This window comes from Crotalus tigris, unplaced genomic scaffold (assembly GCF_016545835.1).
Source record: "Crotalus tigris isolate CLP2741 ecotype Arizona unplaced genomic scaffold, ASM1654583v1 scf7180000019298.7629538967:1458412, whole genome shotgun sequence".
Classification (NCBI taxonomy): domain Eukaryota; kingdom Metazoa; phylum Chordata; class Lepidosauria; order Squamata; family Viperidae; genus Crotalus; species Crotalus tigris.
In genome coordinates this window covers 153,929-178,160 of record NW_024097474.1, presented here as the reverse complement: position 1 = coordinate 178,160, position 24,232 = coordinate 153,929, and the positions used below count along the sequence as shown (strand labels likewise).

The window sequence follows — 24,232 nt, the reverse complement described above, 5'->3', positions numbered from 1 at the left end:
AAACTAATTAGCGAAGGACACCAAGAATGATGAGAGGACTGGAATGTAGGACGGACCTTTTTGATTTTATTTATTTTTTTTAATTTTTTTTGGATAGTGTCAGAATTGGGTCTTGGGGAAGACGCTGCCTGTGAAAGAAAAGAAGTGAAGGGGATGAGGAACGAAAATAGAATAATTGCAGGAAAAGAAAGCCAGAAAAATGAGTAGGAGGTGGATTAATCCCTCAGCGGAATGGATGGAAAATGCCTGTATTGAAAGAGGACACAGAAGCTGCTTGAAACGGAGTGAAAAGAAGGATGTTTGGCAAGGAAACGGGAGTGAATAACGGCCAAGAAATTATTTATACTGCTTTATAGAATGTTGATCAAGATGGGGAAATGGATTGACAGCATCTTTAGATGCTGAAAAGCTGCTTTAAAAGGCAATAATATGCAGTCCAGCCTATTACCAGCTCTGTTCGTAAGTCCTTCTGTCTGTGCTTTTGAATAACAGAATATCAGAGAGTTGGAAGGGACTTTGGAGGTCTTCTAGTCCAACCCTTCTACGACGACTACGTAAGTTCCTTTAGTGACTGTTCAAAGTTACAACAGCACTGGAAAAAGTGACATGCGGGTGATTTTTCACACTTAATGACCGTTGCAGCGGCATCGTGGTCACGTGATCAAAATTCCGATGCTTGGCAACTGACTCATATTTATGACGGTTGCAGTGTCCCAAGGTCATGTGATCCACTTTTGCACTTCTGACAAGCAACTGGACTTTCTTGGGGGTTTTTTTTTTGGTTTGAAAACATTTCACTTCTCAGCCAAGAAGCTTCTTCAGTTCTAAGGCAGTGGTTCTCCATCTGTGGGTCGGGACCCCATTTGGGGTCGAACGACCATTTCACGGGGGTCGCCAAACAAGGCTGTCCGCCATTTTTTCCCCCCTTTTCTTTGGCCACACCCCTGGCACCCGGTGATGTATAAGTGGTTGGGGGTCACCACAACATGGGGAACTGTATTATGGGGTCGCGGCATTAGAAAGGTTGAGAACCACTGTTCTAAGGGAAGAAGTTACTGAGGACAGGACAAGAAGCAACGGATGGAAACTAACCAAGGAGAGAAGCAACCTAGAACTAAGGAGACATTTCCTGACAGTGAGAACAATTAACCAGTGGAACAGCCTGCCTCCAGAAGTGGTGAATGCTCCAACATGGGAAGTTTTTAAGAAGAGACTGGACAGCCATTTGTCCGAAATGGTGTAGAGTCTCCTTTCTGAGTAGGGGGTTGGACTAGATGACCTCCAAGGTCCCTTCCAACTCTGTCTATTCTATTCTATTCTATTCTATTCTATTCTATTCTATATTTTATAGTCTATATTCTATATTCTATTCTACAAACCATCTGCCAATCATCTGTATTTCGATCACACGATCATGGGGATGCTACAAAAGTCGTAAATGTGAACCATGGTGGTAACTCACTTTTTTCTGTGCAGTTGTAACTTTGAACGGTCACTAAATCAACCTTTGTAAGTTGAGGATTGTCGGCACATGAAAAAAATAATAATGATGCGTTGCGGAAAATATATATTGGAAAATAGTAATGTAGATAAAGTACATATCTTCACATTGTCAATGCTGCTAACATCGGATGTTTTTGCTTTGACAACAGATGGAGATGCAACCCTTTTCTTCTCCTTAGGTTTTACTCTTAGTTAGAGCTAGAATTAGATGTTGCTGGGGGAAGAAGGTGCATGAGAGTTTAGCTAGATATAACAATACTGGACCTAGTGTGGGAACCAAGGTGATTGAAATAAGAGATGATAAGAATTGGTGGGCTGGAGAATTGGAGGGAAAGCCTGCATTTCAAACTAATTGGAGAATGTGATTTATGACAGTTAATTGGAGGAGGGAATTGTGCTTTAATACTATGTGTCCAGGAGAGGAGAATTCAGTTTTTGGCTTTGATTATGTTAGTGCCGATGTTATGCTACTCAAATAAAGATTCTTTAAGGTAAACAATGCCTCGAAGTTCTTTGAAGAGTTTCATCTGTCAGAACCATGACAGACATCACAGATCCCAACCCAAGAAAAGAGCTACGAGCATAAAGCATACGGTATCCATCAGGAATTTGATTAAATTGCTGCTTTACTTTACTTGAAATTACTTTCGGTGTGAGTTCATGAATGGTGTACATTTTAGTTGTTAAACTACTTATGGCTTTAAGTATGTTGTTTTTAATTGAATATTAGGGTCGCCATTGTTTTAAATCTATTGCAAAATGGCTTCTAATTGCATCTCAGTTTGTGATTTGTTTTTTTTTAAACCTGGAAAAGCAGATTAAAACTTTATGAATACATTAATGTTTATACAGAATAAGTTCTACTGACTTCCATGCAGCCTACACTGAAGTATGTTAGTAAAAAATGGAAGCTGTTTCCCTTATGCATAATTAACTTCAAAGGAAGTCCATTTTTCTATTTTGCATATGCTACTGTACTGCAGATGCTAACCCTTGTAATAATAACTGGCTGTAGCTCCTTTCAGCTGCATTGTAATGAAGTGGCTTTAATTATTTCCTAATACTTTTGCCAAATAATTCTTCTTCTATAAAAGTTAAATGCTTTTAGAATAATTGGATGTATTAAAAACAGGAGTCTACTGTACTATATGAGTGCATGGTTTGGTGGGTTCCCCCCCCACACTTCTGCTTCAAAGATAATGCAAAAAAGTGTCATGTTTTAATCTTAGATAATTTAAATTAAGGAGTATCTGTTTTGCCCTTTAAATTTGGAATTCAGGCTTTCTGGCTATTCTGCGCTGTCTTTTTGCAACGTCCATTTCTTTATTTTTAAAACCTGAATTTTCAGACTAAGTTGAACGACATTTTCATTACCTGCTGTGAGTTTTCAATGCACCCTCAGCTGCGCTTATTAATATTGCAGTGTTGATTAGGAAAAATATATTGAAGATTTTCCACCCTTCCCCCCTCAAGCTAAAGGCCAGGGTTAAGTCCCACAGAGTTTTGAATGGCATGCTTTCTCTTAAAAAACACTGGCCCAATTATTTCCTAACTATGTGAAGAAATCCATACCATTGCAAACAGTAATTATTAGGTCTTTGGCATCTTTGGCTATTTCTGTTACTTTTAATTTTTTTTTAAAAAAAAATAATAAAATATTGCATCAGTCTATGTGAAACAGTTCATTAGCCCTGGGGTTTTAGTGTGACACAATACTGCAGAAGAAACACAAAAGACATATTTTTATTACGCAATATTGTGCAAGTAAGAGTGTAGGTTTATTATACAGTACATACGTTCTGCATAGCATGTTTAAATGTGCGTTATATGTGTAGCCTTTGGAGCAAGCAACTCAATTTCATTTTTAATGTGTGCTGTTGTGCCCCCAGTAAAAAAATGACAATAAAGGTTATCTAATCTAAAACGGGAAGGGTTTTTTGAGGGAAAATAGTATCAGGAAAAAAAAGTTATTCCACAAGTGAGACAATCAAAGGGATTCAACTCTCTGCCTGTGTCCAGTGAAGGAAAAAATTCCCTGATAGAATTATGGAGTAGGACATGTGGAACTGATTGCATGGATATATTGTGGAGGCAATCTATTGTAGACAGGTCTGTGGAGATTCTCCATCATCCAGGTCATGATTGTCCTAAAGGTGTTTTTTTACAGGAGGCAACTGGACTTTCTTGTTTTTCTTTGAAGATGTTTCGCTTCTCATCCAGGAAGTTTATTCAGCTCTGACTGGATGGTGGGAGTGGAAGGATAGTCATTTATCTCATCACATCACATCTCATCTCATCTCATCTCATCTCATCTCATCTCATCTCATCTCATCTTATCTCATCATCTTATGTTATCTTATCATCTTATCTTATCTCCTCTCCTCTCCTCCCCTCCCCTCCCATCCCCTCCCATCCCATCCTATCCCATCCTCCTCCTCTGTTCCACAAACTCCACTCCCTTGTAGCACTGATGATGTTACTTAGTTGGGTCATGAAACATCTGCAAGAAAACCACCAAGCTTAGAGAGCACCAAGGACCCCACAATAATCATCCTCTTCCTCCTCCTCCTCCTCCTCCTCCCTTCTAGCACTGATGATGTTACCTAATTGGGTCATGAAACGTCTTCAAGAAAACCACCAAGCTCAGAGAGCACCAAGGACCCCACAGTTCTTCTTCTCCTTCTCCTTCTCCTTCTCCTTCTCCTTCTCCTTCTCCTTCTCCTTCTCCTCCTCCTCCTCCTCCTCCTCCTCCTCTTCCTCCTCCTCCTCTCTACAAACCACACTCCCTTCTGATGATGTTACCTAGTTGGGTCATGAAACGTCTTCAAGAAAACCGCCAAGCTCAGAGAGCACCAAGGACCCCTCATTTCAGCCCTGAGCTACAAATATTCTCCTCCATTGACTTCTTCATTTTCCCCACTTTCATCACCTTAACTGAGAATTTAAAATACCCGTTCACCAAACGTGGACTAGGCCAACTTTTATGGGGCCAGCGATGGTTCCAATAAATATGAATTAAAATCCAGTAAAAAGCAGGAGCCCACAAAGTCTTGATGAGCAATTAATCGTCAGAAAAAACGAGGAAAGGGTTTGAACTAAGGCATGGAAAACGCCCCGCTTGCAAGTCTTGTCATCAGAAATGTGACATTGTCTGCACATTTTTAACACTTCCAGCTCTGTGTCTCTGCATTTGGTCCAAGGTCACTCAGCTGCTGATCCTTTCCACAAATAACACGAAAGAAATACGAAGCCGAATGTCAGTAATTGGATTAAAAGATCATGTAAACGTATTTAACGATGAGAAAAAGGACTGATCAGGATATTAAGATACAAAGGAAATAAGGAGAAAAGCAAAAAAAAAACCCCTTCCATTTTGCATGGCAAAGAGTGTTTTGCACTCGCTGGTATAAATTTTTAAAAAGCTTGGCTAGGAAATTGAACAGTGTTCCATTCAGGTAGAAAAGTCAAGGAGAATATTCTCCCTAGATTTTTTTTATTACTGAGGTTTATTTCCTAGGTCGCTGTTTAAAAATGCATGGCAGATGACAAGTCGAAATTGCCTGCTTTTTAATGGTATGAACAGCAAATCAAAATGTAATATGTGTCACAAATCTAAAAGCAAATGGAGTTTATGGTGGGATGTGTAAATATTGATCTCATAGCTAAGGAAAGAATATTGGTTTTGAGATATAGTATAAGTTAATTTTGCAGAGAGTTCTGTAAAATGCATTTTTTTTTTAAAAAAAAGCTGTTCGCTTGCGTTGGGGTTTGGAATTAGAGCAGCTGATGATCTGCTGATAATATGAAAAAGTTTCTAGCAAATTGACAATTTGCTGGGCTTTAGATTTTTTGGAGCAAAGTAACGTTATATCATTGCTATAAATAATTCTGCAGAAAATTGATAAGGCAGCATATTTCAGAAGATCACACAGTAGCTTCACTTTGCAATATATACAACAGTGATGGCGAACCTTTTAGAGACTGAGTGCCCAAACAGCAACCCAAAACCCACTTATGCATCATCAAGTGCCTGGTGGGTGTGGCCCATTGGCTGGGTGTGTCCAATTGAGTGGGTGTCGCCAATTGAGTGGGCGTGGCTGCAGTGGTAACGGCAGACTGGGTGGGACTAAAAAGTTCAATCAATCAATTCCAACTTTGCAAGATCTTTTTTTCCCGCGAGAAGTTGAAATTGACTGATTGAACCTTTTTTTTTTTTTGCAGATGGGGGCGGAGGCCTAAAGCGAAAAGGTTTTATAAAAACCCAGCTGAAGGCCTAGGACTGGGGCGATGGCGCACGTGCCCACAGAGAGGGCTCTGAGTGCTGCCTCTGACACCCGTGCCATAGGTTCACCACCACTGATATACAAGAATCCTGAGATCTGGATTCCCACCCATTTCAACAAGCTAAGCTTTGTCAGCTAATCAGGAATGGATTGTGTAAGACAATTATACTGTATTTTTTAAAAAAATTTTTAAATATTCTGGATCCATGGCCTGCTTTGTATAATACCAGAAAGAGCATTATACTCAGGAAAAATAAAAGATCTTTTTCTTGATCTGATGAAATACGAAATATTTTTTTTCTAAATTAATGGATTTATTTATTACGGGTATTTTTATGTGGTCCAGCTGGAGATGACATCTGTAATGTATGAAGTAAAAAATCAAATAGGATCAACCTTTTGGGCACCAGGGACCTGTTCCATGGAGAAAGTTTTTTCCACAGACCGGAGGGTGTGTGGTTTTGCATGTTGCCTGCATCCCGTGTGCTAAGGACTCCGTTTGCTTGCGAATGATGAATAAACACAGTGAAGTTTAACAGCTCTTTATTCTTTAACCACACACACGCGAACAAAAACAAAAAGCTTGCAGGCCCCTTTTTATGGCCATCACCCATACAATGACAAGCAACAGTAGCAGAGCGTTTTCACGCCTTGCGCATGCGCACAAGGCTGACGCCGCTCTGTCTGGTCCCGGGCAGCTTTTGGATTGCCCAGGACCATTGCAACGTCCCGAGCCTGCTTTTGCAAGCTCCAGACACAACACCATGGATGGGGCTTTGCTTGTTTGAGCGACCCGGTTGCTGGCATGCCATGGCCCGGTGCCGGTCCACAGACCAGGGGTTGGGGACCCCTGATCTAAGATACCCTCCTGGAATCGTCATTTCCTTGCCAATCACTCCCTTTATGCGCAGATGGGACTCTCAAGAAATCTCTCTTGGTTCCCATTAGTCAACGCTCCAACTTTTGAGAGTTGGGCTCTGACGTTGGGTAGCCACGAGCATCTCACTTGCCAAATACCGACAGTGTTTCATGTCTTAGATTTTGATCCCATTTTGTTTTTTTACTTTCATGCATTTCAGATGTCCTCTCAAGCTGGGCCCCATAAAAATACCTGTAATAAATGTCGTCGTTGTTGTTGTTAATTGCGAGGTCGTGTCCGACCCATCGCGACCCCATGAAATAAATAAATCCGTTCATTAAAAAAAATATTTTGTACGTACTTATGATGACCGCAACGTCCCAGGGTCATGTTTTTTCTCCCCTTTGGTGACCTTCTGACCAGCAACGACAATAGGGAAGTTAGATTCACTTAGCAGGCAGCAGGTAACCCCCCCCCCCAATCCACGTTCTCTGTGGAACCAGTCCCTGGCCCCCAAAGGTTTGGGGGCTGCTGTTTTAAGGCCTTAAGTAAAATGTTGATTTCTTTATTTAAATAAATAAATAGTAAATAAAGATGGATGGATGGATGGATTGATTTAAAAGAAATAAATAGCAGTCTTCCAATATCTCAGGGGCTGCCCCAAAGAAGAGGGAGTCAAGCTATTCTCCAAAGCACTTGAAGGCAGGATGAGAAGCAACGGATGGACACTCATCAAGGAGAGAAGCAATTTAGAACTAAGGAGAAATTTCTTCACAGTGAGAACAATTAGTGGAACGACTTGTCTTCAGAAATTGTAGATGCTCCATCACTGGAGGTTTTTAAGAAGAGATTGGACAAGCATTTGTCTGAAATGATACAAGGGCTCCTGCCTGAGCAGGGGGGTGGACTAGAAGATCTCCAATGTCCCATCCAACTCAGTTATTCTGTTAAATCCCCTTAGCCTTGTATAGTGTGATAGACAGCTAATATATTGAGCTGAATTAGTATGGATCACATCCTGGAGCCTTGAATTTAGCCACTCAAAGATAGGCCCACTGAATTTAAGGGGGCTTACTCTCAGATAAGTGAAAGGGGAATTGCAATAATAATAATAATAAAGTTGGAAGGGACCTTGGAGATCTTCTAGTCCAACCCCCTGCTCAGGCAGGAAACCCTATACCAATTCGGACAAGTGGCTGTCCAGTCTGTTCTTAAAAACCTCCAGTGTTGGAGCATTCACAGCTTCTGGAGGCAGGTTGTTCCACTGGTTAATTGTTCTAACTGTCAGGAAGTTTCTCCTTAGTTCTAGGTTGCTTCTCTCCTTGATTAATCTTAGGTTTCAGTTGAGCCAACAGGGTTCATGATGGCTTGTATATCAATGCGATATGCCAACGACAGGCTTGTGATAAGCCACAAGGACACGGCAAGGGGGGGGGAACACATTCAATATTCTAAATGACAGTTTAGCACGGTTTACCAAATAGGGGTTAGTTAGCCTTTCGAAAATTCTATTTTGAATTCTGTTACCGGAGGGAGAATTTGGTAGATGGTGAGAACGTGTTGACAGTGTATTGAAATCTTTACAGCCCTGATCTTGAACTTTGGCTGGGTGGCTCCCTTCATCTGCAAAATTCATTGGTGGCTCTGGGGGATAGCTGAGCTTTTTCAATCCCAAAGGCAGTTATGAGAAAGGAGTAAAAGAGTCCATTTATATTGCCTTGGTGGTTTAGAAGAAGAGATCAAATGAGAACATACTTAAGCTCATTCACTGGCTAAAGAAATCTGCTTTATCTGTCGTTACTGTTGCTGGAATACAATTACTGCAGACTTTGATTTTAGAATTTAGCATGGCAGTTCTATAACCCATCTATCAAATTTCGTAGGGAAAAACATTGATTTAGGAACTGGCAAATCTTACCGCCTCTGCTGCTTACTGTTAACTTTTACCTTAAAGCAGTGGTTCTCAACCTGTGGGTTGGGACCCCATTTGGGGTCGGACGACCATTTCACGGGGGTCGCCAAACAACACAGTCTGCCATTTTTTCCCCCTTTTCCTTAGCTGTGCTACTCCCTTTTATTCTATTGGCTTTTGAAAGCCAATAGAATAGACTCTCTTGAATAGAGTCTAATTCTATTGGCTTTCAAAAGCCAATAGGAATTGTCCAGGCTGTCTCTGCCCTGCTGAGCCCGCCAAAAGTCCCATTCTGCAAACGGTGCTGCACCAGTTGAGTAGTCCTCGACTTACGACCAGTTGAGTAGTCCTTGACTTACGACCGGTTGGGGGTCGCGGCATTAAAAAGGTTGAGAACCACTACCTTAAAGGGTTCCCGTTGGTGATTCATAGATATAAAACTCTGAATTATGAAGGATAATAATAATAATAAAAAAACCAGCCACGAGTATGTTATATTTGCTGTATTTTCCAAGCAAAATAGCCACATACGTAATTGGTAACCTCCAAAACATAGAAATAACACGGCGAGCAAACATTTGGGCTAAATGAGTCTATGTTGGGGGGAATAGGAGATCTTCTAAACAAAGAGAGACGAAGAAGGAAGGAAAAAGCCGGCCAAAATAAACCAGGAAATGAATGTTATGATTTTAGTGATTTATGATTTTCTTTCTTTTAGTTTGAATTTTTCTGCTTGGAAAAGCACAGGCATTTTCAAGCAGAGGTAAAAAAAATTAGTTGGTAAGAAAGAGAAAGTTTAATATTAAAAAAACCCCTATGGATTATAGAATCCTACCATTTGGTTGCATGTTAATACACGTACACAAACACACAAATACGTCTGTGTGTATATCTCTTCCAAATAATCACTTTCCCCCATTCTTAACTCTTAGAGGCATGTTTTCTTCCATTTTATGATCTTTATTGCCTTTAATAAACCAGACAGTCGCTAAATGAAGACTAGCTGAAAACTTTTAATATAAAGTCATAAAGATTAAAAGACTCTTTTGTGGTGTCTTTAATGCTCTCACAGTTCAACTCTGAGCTGCATATATTCTCCCCTGTGGCAAATGTTGTTCTATTTTTCTCACTTTTTGACTCTTATCCTTTTGCAACCCTTTTTTCTTACTAATCATTTCATTCCAGAATGCTCAAAAGATCCAGTTCCCACTGGACACATTTTTCCTAAGAGCACAAAATGTGCTCGGCTGTATATTGGAACAAGCCCCGAGGAGAGATAAAATGGGCAGGGGATGGAACACATACAATATTGTGAGTTTTGTGCGACTCTCACTGATGAAACGTTTTTTAATTAAGACCCCCCCCCCAAAAAAAAACCTTCAGCTACTTGCATAGTTAAGGACGTTGATGTTATCTTTAGAAATGCAATTGATCTTTCTTCTTCATTTGGGAGAAAGAAAATATCACCTCTTCACATCTGCACTGAAACGGGTAGATGGGTGGGTGGTTAGTGACAAAATGGGCATGAAACATCTTCCTGCATGAATTCAGAAAGCTCAGATTGCCCAAGGATCTACTGATACAGTTCTACAGAAGAATTGTTGAATCTATCATTTAGGACTTTGAAGAGGCAGAGGAAGTAGAGATCAAATTGCCGACGTACGCTGGATCATGGAGAAAGCTAGGGAGTTCCAGAAAAATATCTTCTTCTGCTTCATTGACTACGCTAAAGCCTTTGATTGTGTAGATCACAACAAATTGTGGCAAGTTCTTAAAGAGATGGGAGTACCAGACCATCTTATTTGTCTCTTGAGGAACCTATATGCGGGTCAAGAAGCAACAGTGAGAACTGGACACGGAAGCACTGATTGGTTCAAAATTGGGAAAGGAGTCCAGCAAGGCTGTATACTGTCGCCCTGCCTATTTAACTTCTATGCAGAGCACATCATGAGAAAGGCAGGGCTAGATGAATCAAAAGTTGGAATTAAGATTGCCGGGAGAAATATCAACAACCTAAGATGTGCAGATGAGGAACTAAAGAGCCTCTTGATGCGGGTGAAGAAGGAGAGTGCAAAAGTTAGCTTGAAACTCAGCATTAAGAAAACCAAGATCATGGCATCCGGTCCTCTCAATTCTTGGCAAATAGATGGGGAAGAAATGGAGGGAGTGACAGAGGGATACAGCACTATCTATCTCCAGTCTACAACACAGTCCTTTCAGCCTTGTCCCATCTTATCTTATCTTATCTTATCTTATCTTATCTTATCTTATCTTATCTTATCTTAGCTTAGCTTAGCTTAGCTTAGCTTAGCTTAGCTTAGTTTAACTTAACTTAACATCTTATCTTATCTTATCTTATCTTATCATCTTATCTTACCTTACCTTACCTTACCTTATCTTATCTTATCTTATCTTATCTTATCTTATCTTATCTTCTCGTCTCGTCTCGTCTCGTCTCGTCTCACCTTATCCCATCCCATTCCATTCCATCCCATCCCATCCCTTCCAATCCCATCCCATCCCATCTCATCTTATCCTGTCTTGCCTTGTCTTATCCTATCCTATCCTATCCTATCCTATCCTGTCCTGTCCTGTCCTATCCTATCCTATCCTATCCTATCCTACCCTACCCTATCCTATATTATATTATCTTCCTATCCTATCCTATCCTATCCTGTCCTGTCCTATCCTATCCTATCCCATCCCATCCCATCCTATATTATATTATCTTCCTGTCCTATCCTATCCTATCCTATCCTGTCCTATCCTATCCTATCCTATCCTATCCTATCCTATCCTATCCTATCCTAAATGCAGGCTGTGAGATTGTATATTTTAATTTCTTTTCAAGGAATGAAATATTCCATTGCAGGCCATCTGTTTCTTCTCTTGCTGAGTTTCACTGTTCACAGGAAAACTTGTTTCCTGCCTTGCAATTAAGCATCTATAATCAATGTTGTTTTCTATAGATTAAAAAAAAATCTATCTTGAAATCATGCCCCCCCCCCAGTAATTCATCTATTTGCCTTTGGAAATGTAAAGGAATGTCCATGTCCATGAGCTTTTGTCTGTCAGCTGTTTCTACAATCAAGATCCCTTTTTTCTGTTGATCCGTTCTGCTAAAAATACTTGGCTGTCATAGAAGCAGATGCTGTTTGGACTTTCAGGAACTTTTATGGTTAAACGGATGGATTAAATGGGGGAATGTATCCCCCCCCCCAGATTATCTCTCTTATTATACAAGTTGTAACTTTAATCGCCATTTTTAAGCAAAGTTTTACAAAATTTTTCAGCAGTCAAACTGGAAGTAAACGCCAGCTTCTTGTCTTGCTTTGTCATGCCTACAACTCAGGATTGTAAATCATATTTTCTTCAAACGGTTAACTTTTCAAAAAGTCCTCTGTACACATCATTCAATGATATTTACATGATCAGACACAGAAACTGCAAAGAAATATCTTTGGTAAGTCTGCACATGTTCATATCATTTCAAGAAGCCAAGAAATAATTTACTAATAGAATTAGATACTTAATGTAATAATGCTTATTTTTATGGGCTGATGTTTGCAACAAACCTCATTAATCTTCTTGATAGTGGTTTTATATCCTGGATGTAATTATCCCATATTTATAATATCTAGGCATATAAACGCCAGTCCCCGCATTGTGTCTTAATCAGGAGCCCTTCATTTGCAATCTGAGAATTAAGCTACATTATTAGACAACATTACAACATTATTGTAAAGAGGATTATTAAATGAATACATGTGTATTATTTTGAGCATTTGAAATGCATGGGGCTTACTGTTGTTAATTTGAAGCATCCCCCAGGCAATTTGCAGTGGGTATTTTACAGCCGATTACTTGGTGTAAACATTCTCAGATGCTTTTTTAAAATCAATTGATAAGTTTACTCAGTTTCATATATCCGCCTACAGATTTCTTAATATGTCTTAAACTATATTCTGAAGACAAGTGTTTCGCAATCTAGGAAGAAGAAGACAATTGATACTCAGAGGAACCTGGAGTAGATTGAGTGGCCAACTGGGCACAGCCAATTTGCAAAGGCCAACTCGTTGTGGCCAACTCATCGTGGGAGAAGAGCTACATTACTATTGAAGAAATGGTGGAATAGAATCGTTAACAAAAGTCTGCCAAAGGAGGGGCAGAATGAAATGGGAATGACAGAAATTAAAATATTTTTTTAAAATTATTTTAAATAATTAAATTGAACCTCAAAGGTGCTTTTTCAGGAGGCAACTGCACTTTCTTGTTTTTTTTCTCTGAAGACCTTTCGCTTCTTATCCCAGAAGCTTCTTCAGCTCTGACTGGAGGGTGGGGAGTGGCAGGATTTATACTCCTGGCAGACAGCTGATCATTTGCCTTCTTTTAGAGAGTCGTTGAGGCCACTTGGAGGTCTTGTCTGTGTCCTCAGGGTCACCTGAGTTGTGCAAATGGGTGTGGAGCCTTCTTGGAACTGCTGGAAGGACTGTATTGTAGACTGGAGATAGATGATCTTGTATCCTTCCCTCCCTCCCTCTGTTGAGAGAGGGTTGCGCCAGTCTATAACACAGCTGAAGCCCTTATGAACAGAAGAACATCAACACTGCCATTCCTTAAATTTCGCTGAAGATGTTACCCAGCCTGGTAGCAAAATGTTCGGAAACCAACCCACAAACTCGGAGAACACACTTCACCCCCATCCTACACCTGAGCTACAGATTGTTGTTGTTGTTAGTTGTGAAGTCATGTCCGACCCATCATGACCCCATGGACAACATTCCTCCAGGCCTTCCTGTCCTCTACCATCTTCTGGAGTCTATCTAAGCTCATGCCTACTGCTTCAGTGACTCCATCCAGCCACCTCATTCTCTGTCGTCTCCTTCTTCTCTTGCCCTCCATCTTTCCCAGCATCAGGCTCTTCTCCAGGGAGTCCTTCCTTCTCATTAGGTGGCCAAAGTACTTGAGTTTCAACTTCAGGATCTGGCCTTCTAAAGAGCAGTCGGGGTTGATCTCCTCTAGGACTGACCGGTTGGATCACCTTGCAGTCCAAGGGACTCGCAGGAGTCTTCTCCAGCACCAGAGTTCAAAGGCCTCCATTCTTTGGCGCTCAGCCTTTCTTATGGTCCAACTTTCACAGCCATACATTGCAACTGGGAAAACCATGGCCTTGACTATACGCACTTTTGTTGGCAGGGTGATGTCTCTGCTTTTTAGTATGCTGTCTAGATTTGCCATAGCTTTCCTCCCCAGGAGCAAGCGTCTTTTAATTTCTTGGCTGCAGTCCCCATCTGCGGTGATCTTGGAGCCCAGGAAGATAAAATCTGTCACTACCTCCATTACTTCCCCATCTATTTGCCAGGAATTGAGTGAGCCGGATGCCACGATCTTGGTTTTCTTAATGTTGAGTTTCAAGCCAGCTTTTGCACTCTCCTTCTTCACCCGCATCAAGAGGCTCTTTAGTTCCTCTTCACTTTCTGCCATTAGAGATACAGATATTCGCCACTATTGCAAGATTCCTTCTCTTTAATGCTTCACATAGTCATGTTTTTTTCAGTTTCTTAATTCCAGTTTAGCAGGAACGGGTGGGCTGGCATTGGTTCAATAAGAGCAATTTGTTCCTTGCATTTGAATCTCGTTTCAATACCAAATCAATTTGCTAACGGTGTCTTAACGTGAGACTATAGATTAATGCCAACATTTCATGCACAACACAATGCTGAACTCTGGGAATAGATTGCAAATTGAAATAAGAAAGATCACCTGTAGCTAGTCTTTAAATGGCGTTAGCCTATGAAGCCGAGCTGTTTGAATATGTTTTCTGTATCTCCCCGAAACATATTGTTCCCTGCATTTGTCTTACTTTTGATAAATCAGAAAATGAATGTTTTGTAACAGTGAGCAATTTGTCTTTTTCTTGATGTATAAGCTTGCAAGGAGGAATGGAAGGAGAGAAAGGCTAATTAAGTCTACTAAACTTCCGGTGCACATTTATTGAAATATTGACATTTCATGACCAATTAGGCTCTGTTCTTCATCTCATTATCCTTGCTTTCTTAATCACTTTGGCAAGATTTTTTTGTTTGTTTGTTTAATGTATTTGTGTGCGAGAGAGACGTGGTTTCTGGTAAACACACAGCCCTGTAAAATAAGAAATGTTAGCCGGTCTGCCTTTTAAGGACTCTGTGTAATAATGTCACCCTCTGTTGTGCAAATGGTGTCTGAATTTTGTGTAAGGGAATTTAGTGAACATTAGAGGTCTGGAGGCTAAAACATACAAAGAACGGTTGCTGGAATTGGGTATGTCTAGTTTAATAAAGAGAAGGACGAGGGGGGGACACGATAGCAGTCTTCCAGTATCGCAGGGGCTGCACCAAAGAAGAGGGAGTCAAGCTATTCTCCAAAGCCCCTGAAGGCAGGACAAGAAGCAACGGATGAAAACCCATCAAGGAGAGAAGCAACCTAGAACTAAGGAGAAACTTCCTGACAGTGAGAACAATTGACCAGTGGAACAACCTGCCTCCAGAAGCGGTGAATGCTCCAACACTGGAAGTTTTTAAGAAGAGACTGGACAGTCATTTGTCTGAAATGGTGTAGGGTTTCCTGCCTGAGCAGGGGGTTGGACTAGATGACCTCCAAGGTCCCTTCCAACTTTATTATTATTATTATTATGGATCATCGCACAGTCAGCCAGATGTTCAGACTGGATTTGGCATTTTGTCTACCTATCGAGTCCTTACCCAGGACCTGGGATAGGCAGATGTGGATGTTTGATGGTATTACAGGTATCGTCGCAGGATGGAAGCAGTTCCTAGTAAGGCCGCCTTTTGCAGTTGACTAATGGCAAATTTGTCAATGCCGATTGTGTTCAAGTGGTGCTCCAGTTGTTTTGGGATTGCACCCAAGGCGCCTATGACTATTGGTACTACCCTTGCTTCCTTTTGCCACAGTCTTTCTATTCCTATTTGTAGGTCTTTGTATTTTGTGATCTTCTCCAGCTCTTTCTCTTCTATTCTGCTGTCTCCAGGCACTGCCACGTCCACTATCCAGACTTTTTTGTCTTTCTTATCGACAATTGTTGTTGTTGTTGTTGTTATTATAGAATGCTCTACTCTTCCTGGTCAATTATTCCTCTCCTAGCAATTATGCCAATGGTTCTTCAGGGCTCTCTTTTATTCCCTTCCACCTTCCACTGCTTTTTAATATTTGTATTAAACCTTCAGAAGAGGATTTCAGAGGATAGAGACAGAGAGAAAAAAAACCAGCAGATAGAAATGGGCAACATATCAAGATTTATTAATAAAGGAAAGGGGAGAACGTAAGGTGAAGTCAAGAGAACAAGAACCGTGGAAGAACTTTCCTTTCCAATGATTTTCATAGGCACAATTAAGAGAAAGATCTAATACAGGTAAAAGAACAATGGGACTTGAGCAATGTAAGGCAGAATCTGGAAATGAATGATGTACAAACGATGAACGTGTTAATTGCGAAAATGTACAAGCTTTTAGTAAGGTGGAAACCGAAGAAGAACACGCCGAGTGATAAAATGGGCTATGAATTTTGGTTTTAATAAGCGGGAGAGAATGTGGGCAAATGGGATGAAGTTCACATCGTGTTTTAATTTAAAACGGAAAAGCTGATCGTGGCTGGTTGATAGAACCACATTACGTCAACCTTTCCTTCTCTGCGCTGATTGTTGCTTTGGGGGCCCAAATTCCACATTGCTCTGTTTACCTGTTCTGCAACAGGAAGGGACCTTGGACTAGATGACCTTGGACCTAGGTCATCTAGTCCAACCCCCTGCTCAGGCAGGTAACCCTACACCATTTCGGACAAATGGCTGTCCAGTCTCTTCTTAAAAACCTCCAGTGTTGGAGCATTCACCGCTTCTGGAGGCAGGTGGTTCCACTGGTTAATTGTTCTAACTGTCAGGAAATTCCTCCTTAGTTCCAGGTTGCTTCTCTCCTTGATTATTTTTCTTTTCTTTTACTTCTTTATACAGATAGTCCTGGCGTCACGACAGCTCATTTAGTGACCGTTCAAAGTTACAACGGTGCTGAAAATAGTGACTTATGACTGTTTTTCATACTTACGACCATTGCAGCATCCTCATGGTCACGTGATCCAAATTAAGACGCTTGGCAACTGACTCACATTTTTTTTTTATTGAAAATTTTTAAGTTTTACAAAAAAAATTCCCGTCCCCAAACCCTCCCACCCCTCCCCTACCCTCTCCCGACCTTCCCAGAGCTGAATACAGGCTTAATTAAAAAATTTTTTTAAAAAAATCTTAAAATACATATGAACCATAAGCAAATCTAAATACATTCATTAAACAAATTATAAAATAGTTAACAACAATATATAAAAAAATACAAGAAGAAAGAAAGAAACAGAAAAAGAAAAAAATCAAATAAGAAAAGAAAAATAAAAAAAATAAAAAAATGTCTATGAAATATCTTAAATTTTAAATATAAATTATTCAAAAACTAAATAATATTTTTTATATCCAACTTATATTGTATAAAATCTATCCATTTTTTCCATACCAGGAGGTACTTCTCTTGCGGTTGATGTTTCAAGAAAGCTGAAATCTTTGCCATTTCTGCCAAATAAGAAACTTTAAGAAACCACTCTTGCAAAGTAGGCAAAGATTCCTTCTTCCAACATTGCCCTACTAACAACCTGGCCGCTGTGATTAAATTTAACATCAATATAGTCTCTTTACTATCACAATCAGAAACAATACCTAACAAAAACAATTGTGGGGTAAATTTTATCCTTCTTCTAAAAGTTCTTTGAATATTCCACCATATCTTAATCCAAAAAGCTTTTATATTTTTACATGACCACCAGATATGATAATAAGTAGCATCCAAACATCCACATCTCCAACATTTAGGCTGCAGCAACTGACTCACATTTATGACGGTCACAGCATCCCGGGGTCAAATGATCCCCTTTTACGACAAGCAAAGTCAATGGGAAACCCAGAGTCACTTAACAACCGGGTTACTAGCTTAACAAATGCAAGGATTCCTTTAACGGCGGCAAGAGAAGTTGTAAAATGGGACAAAACTCACTTAACAGAGATTTTGGGCTCATACATTGAGGACTAACTAGAATTCCTTTTAAGCAGCGTAAAAACCTGGTAAATCGTAATTGGCTTCTTTTGCTTATGATATTTAATTGTGCTATCCAAAACAATTCAGAGCTATCTGCTGCTTGGACAGACAGGTTGTTCTCGGGCCTGAGAACTGAAACTTGAAAATGATTTTTATTAGGCTATGTCAGTGTTTCCCAAACTTGACAATTTTAAGGCATGTGGACTTCAACTCCCAGAATTCCACAGCCAGCATTGCTGGCTGTGGAATTCTGGGAGTTGAAGTCCTCATGCCTTAAAATTGTCAAGTTTGGGAAACACTGGGCTATGTCTTTGTTTATTAGAGTTTAAAGAAGCTGCGTTGAGTTTTGCTGATGACAGCCACAGCTGTTGCTGAAGCTAATAAAATACAATCTAGGAAGGTCTTTCTGTATTGGATAAAAACGCAAACTTTGATTAAAGTGAATGCACGGGCCCCCAAATGTGTCCAGCAGGGCTACTAATTCTTTCGTATCTAATGAAACAACCCCTTGAAATGGCTAAGCAGACCGTCTTGATTATAACATACGAGAAGAAAAAGTAGAGTCATTGTTTATACCGAGGCTTTTTATGGAGTTGTAGAGAAAGTTGTAGAGAATATTAAGATGTATTTGTTAGATTCACCCACCGCTCTGTCTTTCGTTGTTAGACACACTCATAGATCTGCCATTCCATTCCTTCACATTAATTTTCTCCAAATGCTTAATTATCTTTTCAAATGATCTTTTAGGTTCTGGAGATCCGAAGCAAAATTCTATTCTTGACCTCTCCTCACTTATTCTCAACATAATTAGTGTTACAGAACAGTTTTTCTCAACCGTGACGACTTGAAGCCGCGTGGACTTCAACTCCCAGAATTCCTCAGCCAACAGAATTCTGGGAGTTGAAGTCCAAACATCTTTTAAGTGGCTAAGATTAAGATATAATGGCTTGGAACAGGCTTCGTTTCCTTCTCAAATTTGAAAAACAGGACGCTGGCCTTCCTATGGGTTCGTTCCTTGAAGAACGAAAGGTAGTCCTGAATTTACGACCACCGTGGACCCCAGAATTTATGTTGCTAAGTGAGAAATTTGTTTCAGGGAGCTTTGCGCCGTTTGACGACTTTTCTTGCCACATTTGTTAAGTTGTTGAATTCGGAACACGGTTGTTAACTGAATCTGATTTCCCCATTGGCTTTGCTTGGCAGAAGGTTGCAACAGGACATTGCCACCGTCGTAAATGTGAGTCAGTTGTCAAGCATCCGAATGTAAGTCACGTGATGCAATGGCAGCGGTAGGATTCAAATAGGGGAACAACCGGTTCTCTGTGTGGATGCCGCTTCTGGAAGTCCATTCTGGGCCTGGGCAACAAAAAAATTAGCTACCGGTTCTGCCGAAGTGGTGTGAACTGGCTGAATCCCACCATTGTGCAACGGTCATAAGTGTGGAAAATAGTCATAAGTCACTAAGCAAGCTGTTTTAAGTTGAGGACATACCTGTAGATTGCTAGTTTGGTACAGCGAAACTTTCATGACCATGTGCACTTGTGAAAGGAGCAGTCTGGGTGGTGATCCGCTTGCTTTCTGGCAAGTATTTCTAATTGTTTTCGTTTTTTCTGGATTTCCCCTCGAAACAATACAAATAACCCTGAACGTTTTACAGAAAGGAAGAGCAGATGGATGTCTGTCTGTGACATTTCAGTCTTCCTTCAGTCGTTTTATGGTGCTTATCTTGCTAAAAGCGGAAACTCAGAGTCTGTTTTGAAACAAACATTCTGAAGGGAAGAAGGAATATTTTCCTGAATGAAAATCCCATTAAGTCCAAATGGCTGCTTATAATTATGCAGTTGAGCAGTAGGGTGGATACTGCTCTGCCGGTCTCTCGGTAGCGATCTGGGAAGCTAATTTTATTTTTCTGCAGGCTAGATTTTCATTGTGCTTATCCAAGTGGGAGGAAAAAATAAGGCAAAGTGAATTAGGGCTGCCTTTTTTCTTTTTTAAAAAATTGCCATAAAGGCAGTTACTGCTTCTTATCTTTTGGGCATATTTGCCTGGCACGGTTGGAGTCGTAGTAATCGCAGTGCAATCTGTTTTGATTAACAGAAGAATTCTACAGAAAAACAGAATGGCAGAGTTGGAAGGGACCTTGGAGGTCTTCTAGTCCAGCCCCCTGCTCGGGCGGGAAACCTTATACCATTTCAGACAAATGGTTGTCCAGTCTCTTCTTGAAAACTTCCAGTGTTGGAGGATTCACTACTTCTGGAAGCAAACCATTCCCCTGGTTAATTGTTCTCACTGTCAGGAAGTTTCTCCTTAGTTCCAGGTTGCTTCTCTCCTTGATCAATTTCCATCCATTGCTTCTTGTCTTGCCTTCAGGCGCTTTGGAGAAGAGGCTGACCCCCTCTGTTTAATGTCAACCCCTGAGATATTGGAAGACTGCTATCATGTCACTCCTAGTCCCTTTTTTCATTAAGCTAGACATATCCAATTCCAGCAACTGTGCTTGTTGGTTTTGTGTGGTCATAGGAACATTTCTGGCAGTAGATGGATGTGAACCAAGAAGGATGCAAACGTTATAATCTATGGAGGAATAAAATACACATTTGGTGGTTCAATTTTGGGAAACGTCTATGCAATCCAGCCTGTTCTGGCACATGTTTAAGAAACCAAGTGTGCATTGTCCCTTCCATAATCAGTCACATATGGCATTAGTTACTGGGGTCTGAAAAATGTATATAACTGTAAGGAGCAGACATCCTAGTTAAGAAAGGGGTTTATATCAATTGGAACATAGGAGCAGCTTTTGAAAATAAAATATTGTTGTGGTTAGGAATGATCCTGGACTGAATCCCCAGGCAAGTCTGGAAAATAAAATAAAATAAAATAATAAAATAATAAAATAAATAAATAAATAAATAAAATAATAAAATAAATTAATAAAATAAATTAAAATAATAAAATAAAATAATAAAATATAATAAAAAACAAAAATAATTAAAAATGCAATAATACAATAAAATAAAATTAGAATAAAATAAAATAATAAAATAAAATAAAAACAATAATAAATAAAATAAAAAATAAATATAAAGGCTTTTTGGATCAAGATTTGGTGGAATATTCAAAAAATTTTTAATAGAAAGATAAAATTCACACCACAATTATTTTTGTTAGGTATTATTGAAGATTGTGATGGTAAAGAGATTATTTTAATGTTGAATTTTATTACGGCAGCAAGGTTATTGATTGGGCAATATTGGAGAAAAGACTTCTTGCCTACCTTAGAGGAATGGTTTCTTAAAGTTTCTTATTAATCAGAAATGGCAAAAATATCGGCTTATCTGAAAGACCATTCACAAGAGAGATATAACTCTGTATGGAAAAGATGGGTAAATTTTGTTCAGAACAAATATGGGATTAGAAAGTATTATTTAGCTTTTGAATAACTTATTGTATATAGTTGTTATGTTTAGATTTGTTGATTTTATTGTAATGGAGTTAAAGGGGTTTAATAACTTTTTAGGGTTTATGTACAGTTGTATGTTCATTTAATTTTTTATGTTTTTTTTTTTTAGCTCTATTCAGCTCTGGGAAGGGGAGGGTTAGTGGGAGGGGGGAGGGAGAGAGGTGGGGAGGGATTTTACTGTAAAATGTTTATAAAAATTTCAATAAAAAAATAAAATAAAAATAAAATAAAAAATAAAATATAATTAGAATAAAATAAAATAAGTAAAATAATAAAGTAAAATAAAATTAGAATAAAATAAAATAAGTAAAATAATAAAGTAAAATAAAATTAGAATAAAATAAAAAATAAAATAACATTAGAATAAAATAAAATAAATAAAACAAAAAATAAAATAAAATAAATAATAAAATAATAAGTAAAATAAAAATAAAATAAAATTAGAATAAAATAAAATAAGTAAAATAATAATAAAGTAAAATAAAATAAAATAAAATTAGAATAAAATAATATAATAAAATAAAATAAATACAATAATAAATAAAATAAAAAATAAAATTAGAATAAAATAAAATAAGTAAAATAATAAAGTAAAATAAAATTAGAATAAAATAAAAAAATAAAATAACATTACAAAAAATCCACAATCCACTTAGGGCTACGTAGGAACTCTAGGCCAGTGGTGGCGAACCTAGGGCACGCGTGCCAGAGGCAGCACACGGAGCCCTCTCCGTGGGCACGCGCCATCACCCCAGCACATGTGGTCTCTAAAAGTTCGTCATCACTGGCTAAGGCCAGCCAGCCTGGAGCCACCATTGGGGAGCCCACCATCCAACCCGCCAGAGACCCCCTGGATCCCCACCAACCCTGCCCTGTCCGGCAGGTGTCCCTCCCCATAAGCAACATCGAGGTGGCCACGCCCACCCGAATCATGCCCACCCAGTCTGCCATGACTACTGCAGCCACACCCGTCCAGTGGCCACGCCCACCCAGTCTGCCACACCCACAGTAGCTGCACCCGCCAAGTGGGCCACGCCCACCCGGCACCCGGCGATACATAAGTGAGTTTTGGGTTGCAATTTGGGCACTCGGTGTCTAAAAGGTTTGCCAGCACTGCTCTAGGCTGATCCCTCTTTTGACTCCACCCCCGGATTCTGCCATTCCTTCTCTTACAGAACCCTAGCGATAAAGTAAGATCTTTGGGGGCCCTTCCTCCGAGCATCTGACCTTTTATAGTTTTTTTTTAAAAAAAATATTGAAAATGTTTGCGAATTGGTTGTGTCTCCTATTAATCCGAACCCTTTTGTTTATTAGGACCGCCCCAGAGAACTGTGTCTCCTAAACAAGAACACAAAGATGGGAAACACGAAAAGGTGACGGACAAAGGAAGCGAGAGTGGAACTTCTTGCAACGAATTGTCCACCTCCAGTTGCGAGAGTCATTCTGAAGCTGGCACGCCTCAAGAGAATGCTACCAGCACCCAGCAGTCTATAGGCCACCAGCCCAATACTCTGACATTGGATCGCCCATCGAAGAAGGCTCCGGTTCAGAAAATGCCTCCACCAGATAAGCGTCGAAACAGCGAACTTTTCCAGACTCTCATGAGTAAGTCCCGAGAAATAAATCTTTCCAAGAAAAAGATCTGCGAGAAGCTCAGCGTTGAAGAGGAGATGGAAAAATGCATCCAGGATTTTAAAAAAATCCACATCCCTGATGATTTTCCGGAAAGAAAACGTCCCTGGCAATCTGAATTGTTACAAAAATACGGGCTATAGTTTTTCGGTATTGAGTATCCTGTCCGTGGTGCGTTAGGTGTCTATTTCATTGCCGGTTTCTTGTGGGTCTACTCCTCGGAGTTCTGCAGCTTCTTTCTTTCTGTGAACTGGATGTTGGATAGGACATGAGTGGACTATTTTTCTTTCTTTTTTAAAGGATAACAATGAATTAAAAATAAAACCTAGATCCTTTTATAATAGTTAACAAATGCATGGTCAAGACATATGGGGCTTCAGCCTTCTCATCCATGGAATAAATATATCATCAGATCGCTCACCATTTTATACACATAATAGCAGTGATATAAATTTCCAGAGCACAAAAGGATGGGTCTAAGGAAGGGATGGGGAACTACAGCCCCCTTTATGACTTGTGGACTTCAACTCCCAGAATTCCTGAGCCCATCATTTTAATAGGTAAGACTCAGGTTTTAAGGCAGAGGTGGGGAACTATGGCCCCCCCTTATGACTTGTGGACTTCAACTCCCAGAATTCCTGAGCCCACCATTTTAATAGGTAAGACTCAGGTTTTAAGGCAGAGGTGGGAACTATGGTCCCCCTTATGACTTGTGGACTTCAACTCCCAGAATTCCTGAGCCAGCCAAGAATTCTGGGAGTTGAAGTCCACAAGTCACAACATGGCCATGGTTCCCCACCTCTGGTCTGAGGATACAGGGGTAGAATTTGGTGCAAACACATTCTTAAAAGTTAACACAATGAAGGAAGCTTCCATTTTGCATGAGCACAATAGGAACAAGTAGCTCACACAAGAAAGCAAAAGGTTGCGTGCTGCTGGGATAAATATTTTGTTCGTTGCCAAGATGATAACTGTAACATGCCTTTGGAATTGAACCTTAGGAGGATTTGTGTATGGATGTGTGTTTGTTTTGTAAGGATGATGTAAATATGCCTGATATTGTTCAACGATCACACCCGACGTGCATCTAATTACTGTTTGCCAGGGTTATTTCTGTGAAATGCATATATATATATATATATATATATATATATATATATATATATATATATATATATATATATATATATATACATATACATATATCTCAGCGGATTGTGAAACTGATTTGATGATCTGAAAATCTTCTGTTTTCATGTTAATCAGCAATGTTGGAAAAACAAAAATAAACATGATCTTAATGTATTGGTTGAAAGGGACCTACTATTAAACCTTCATGATTATTTAATTGATTGCTGTTTGAACCTTCAAGTACATTTTAAGAAGATTTGACTCACTCTGTTTTGCTACCATATTGTAAATAACATGTTATAGACGAAATGAATAATGCTTGCATTA

At 39.6% G+C, this 24,232-nt stretch overlaps 1 protein-coding gene across 1 annotated transcript in view; it reads left to right on the top strand.

Annotated features, from left to right (window-relative positions):
• Positions 1-23,893, top strand: part of LOC120316204 — a 49,479-nt gene extending 25,586 nt beyond the window's left edge. Inside the window, exon 3 of the mRNA XM_039361526.1 lies at positions 22,457-23,893. Coding sequence (XP_039217460.1) covers positions 22,457-22,917 — 461 coding nt within the window. The 3' untranslated portion in view covers positions 22,918-23,893. The remainder of the gene's footprint in view (positions 1-22,456) is intronic.
• Positions 23,894-24,232: the final 339 nt, after the last annotated feature.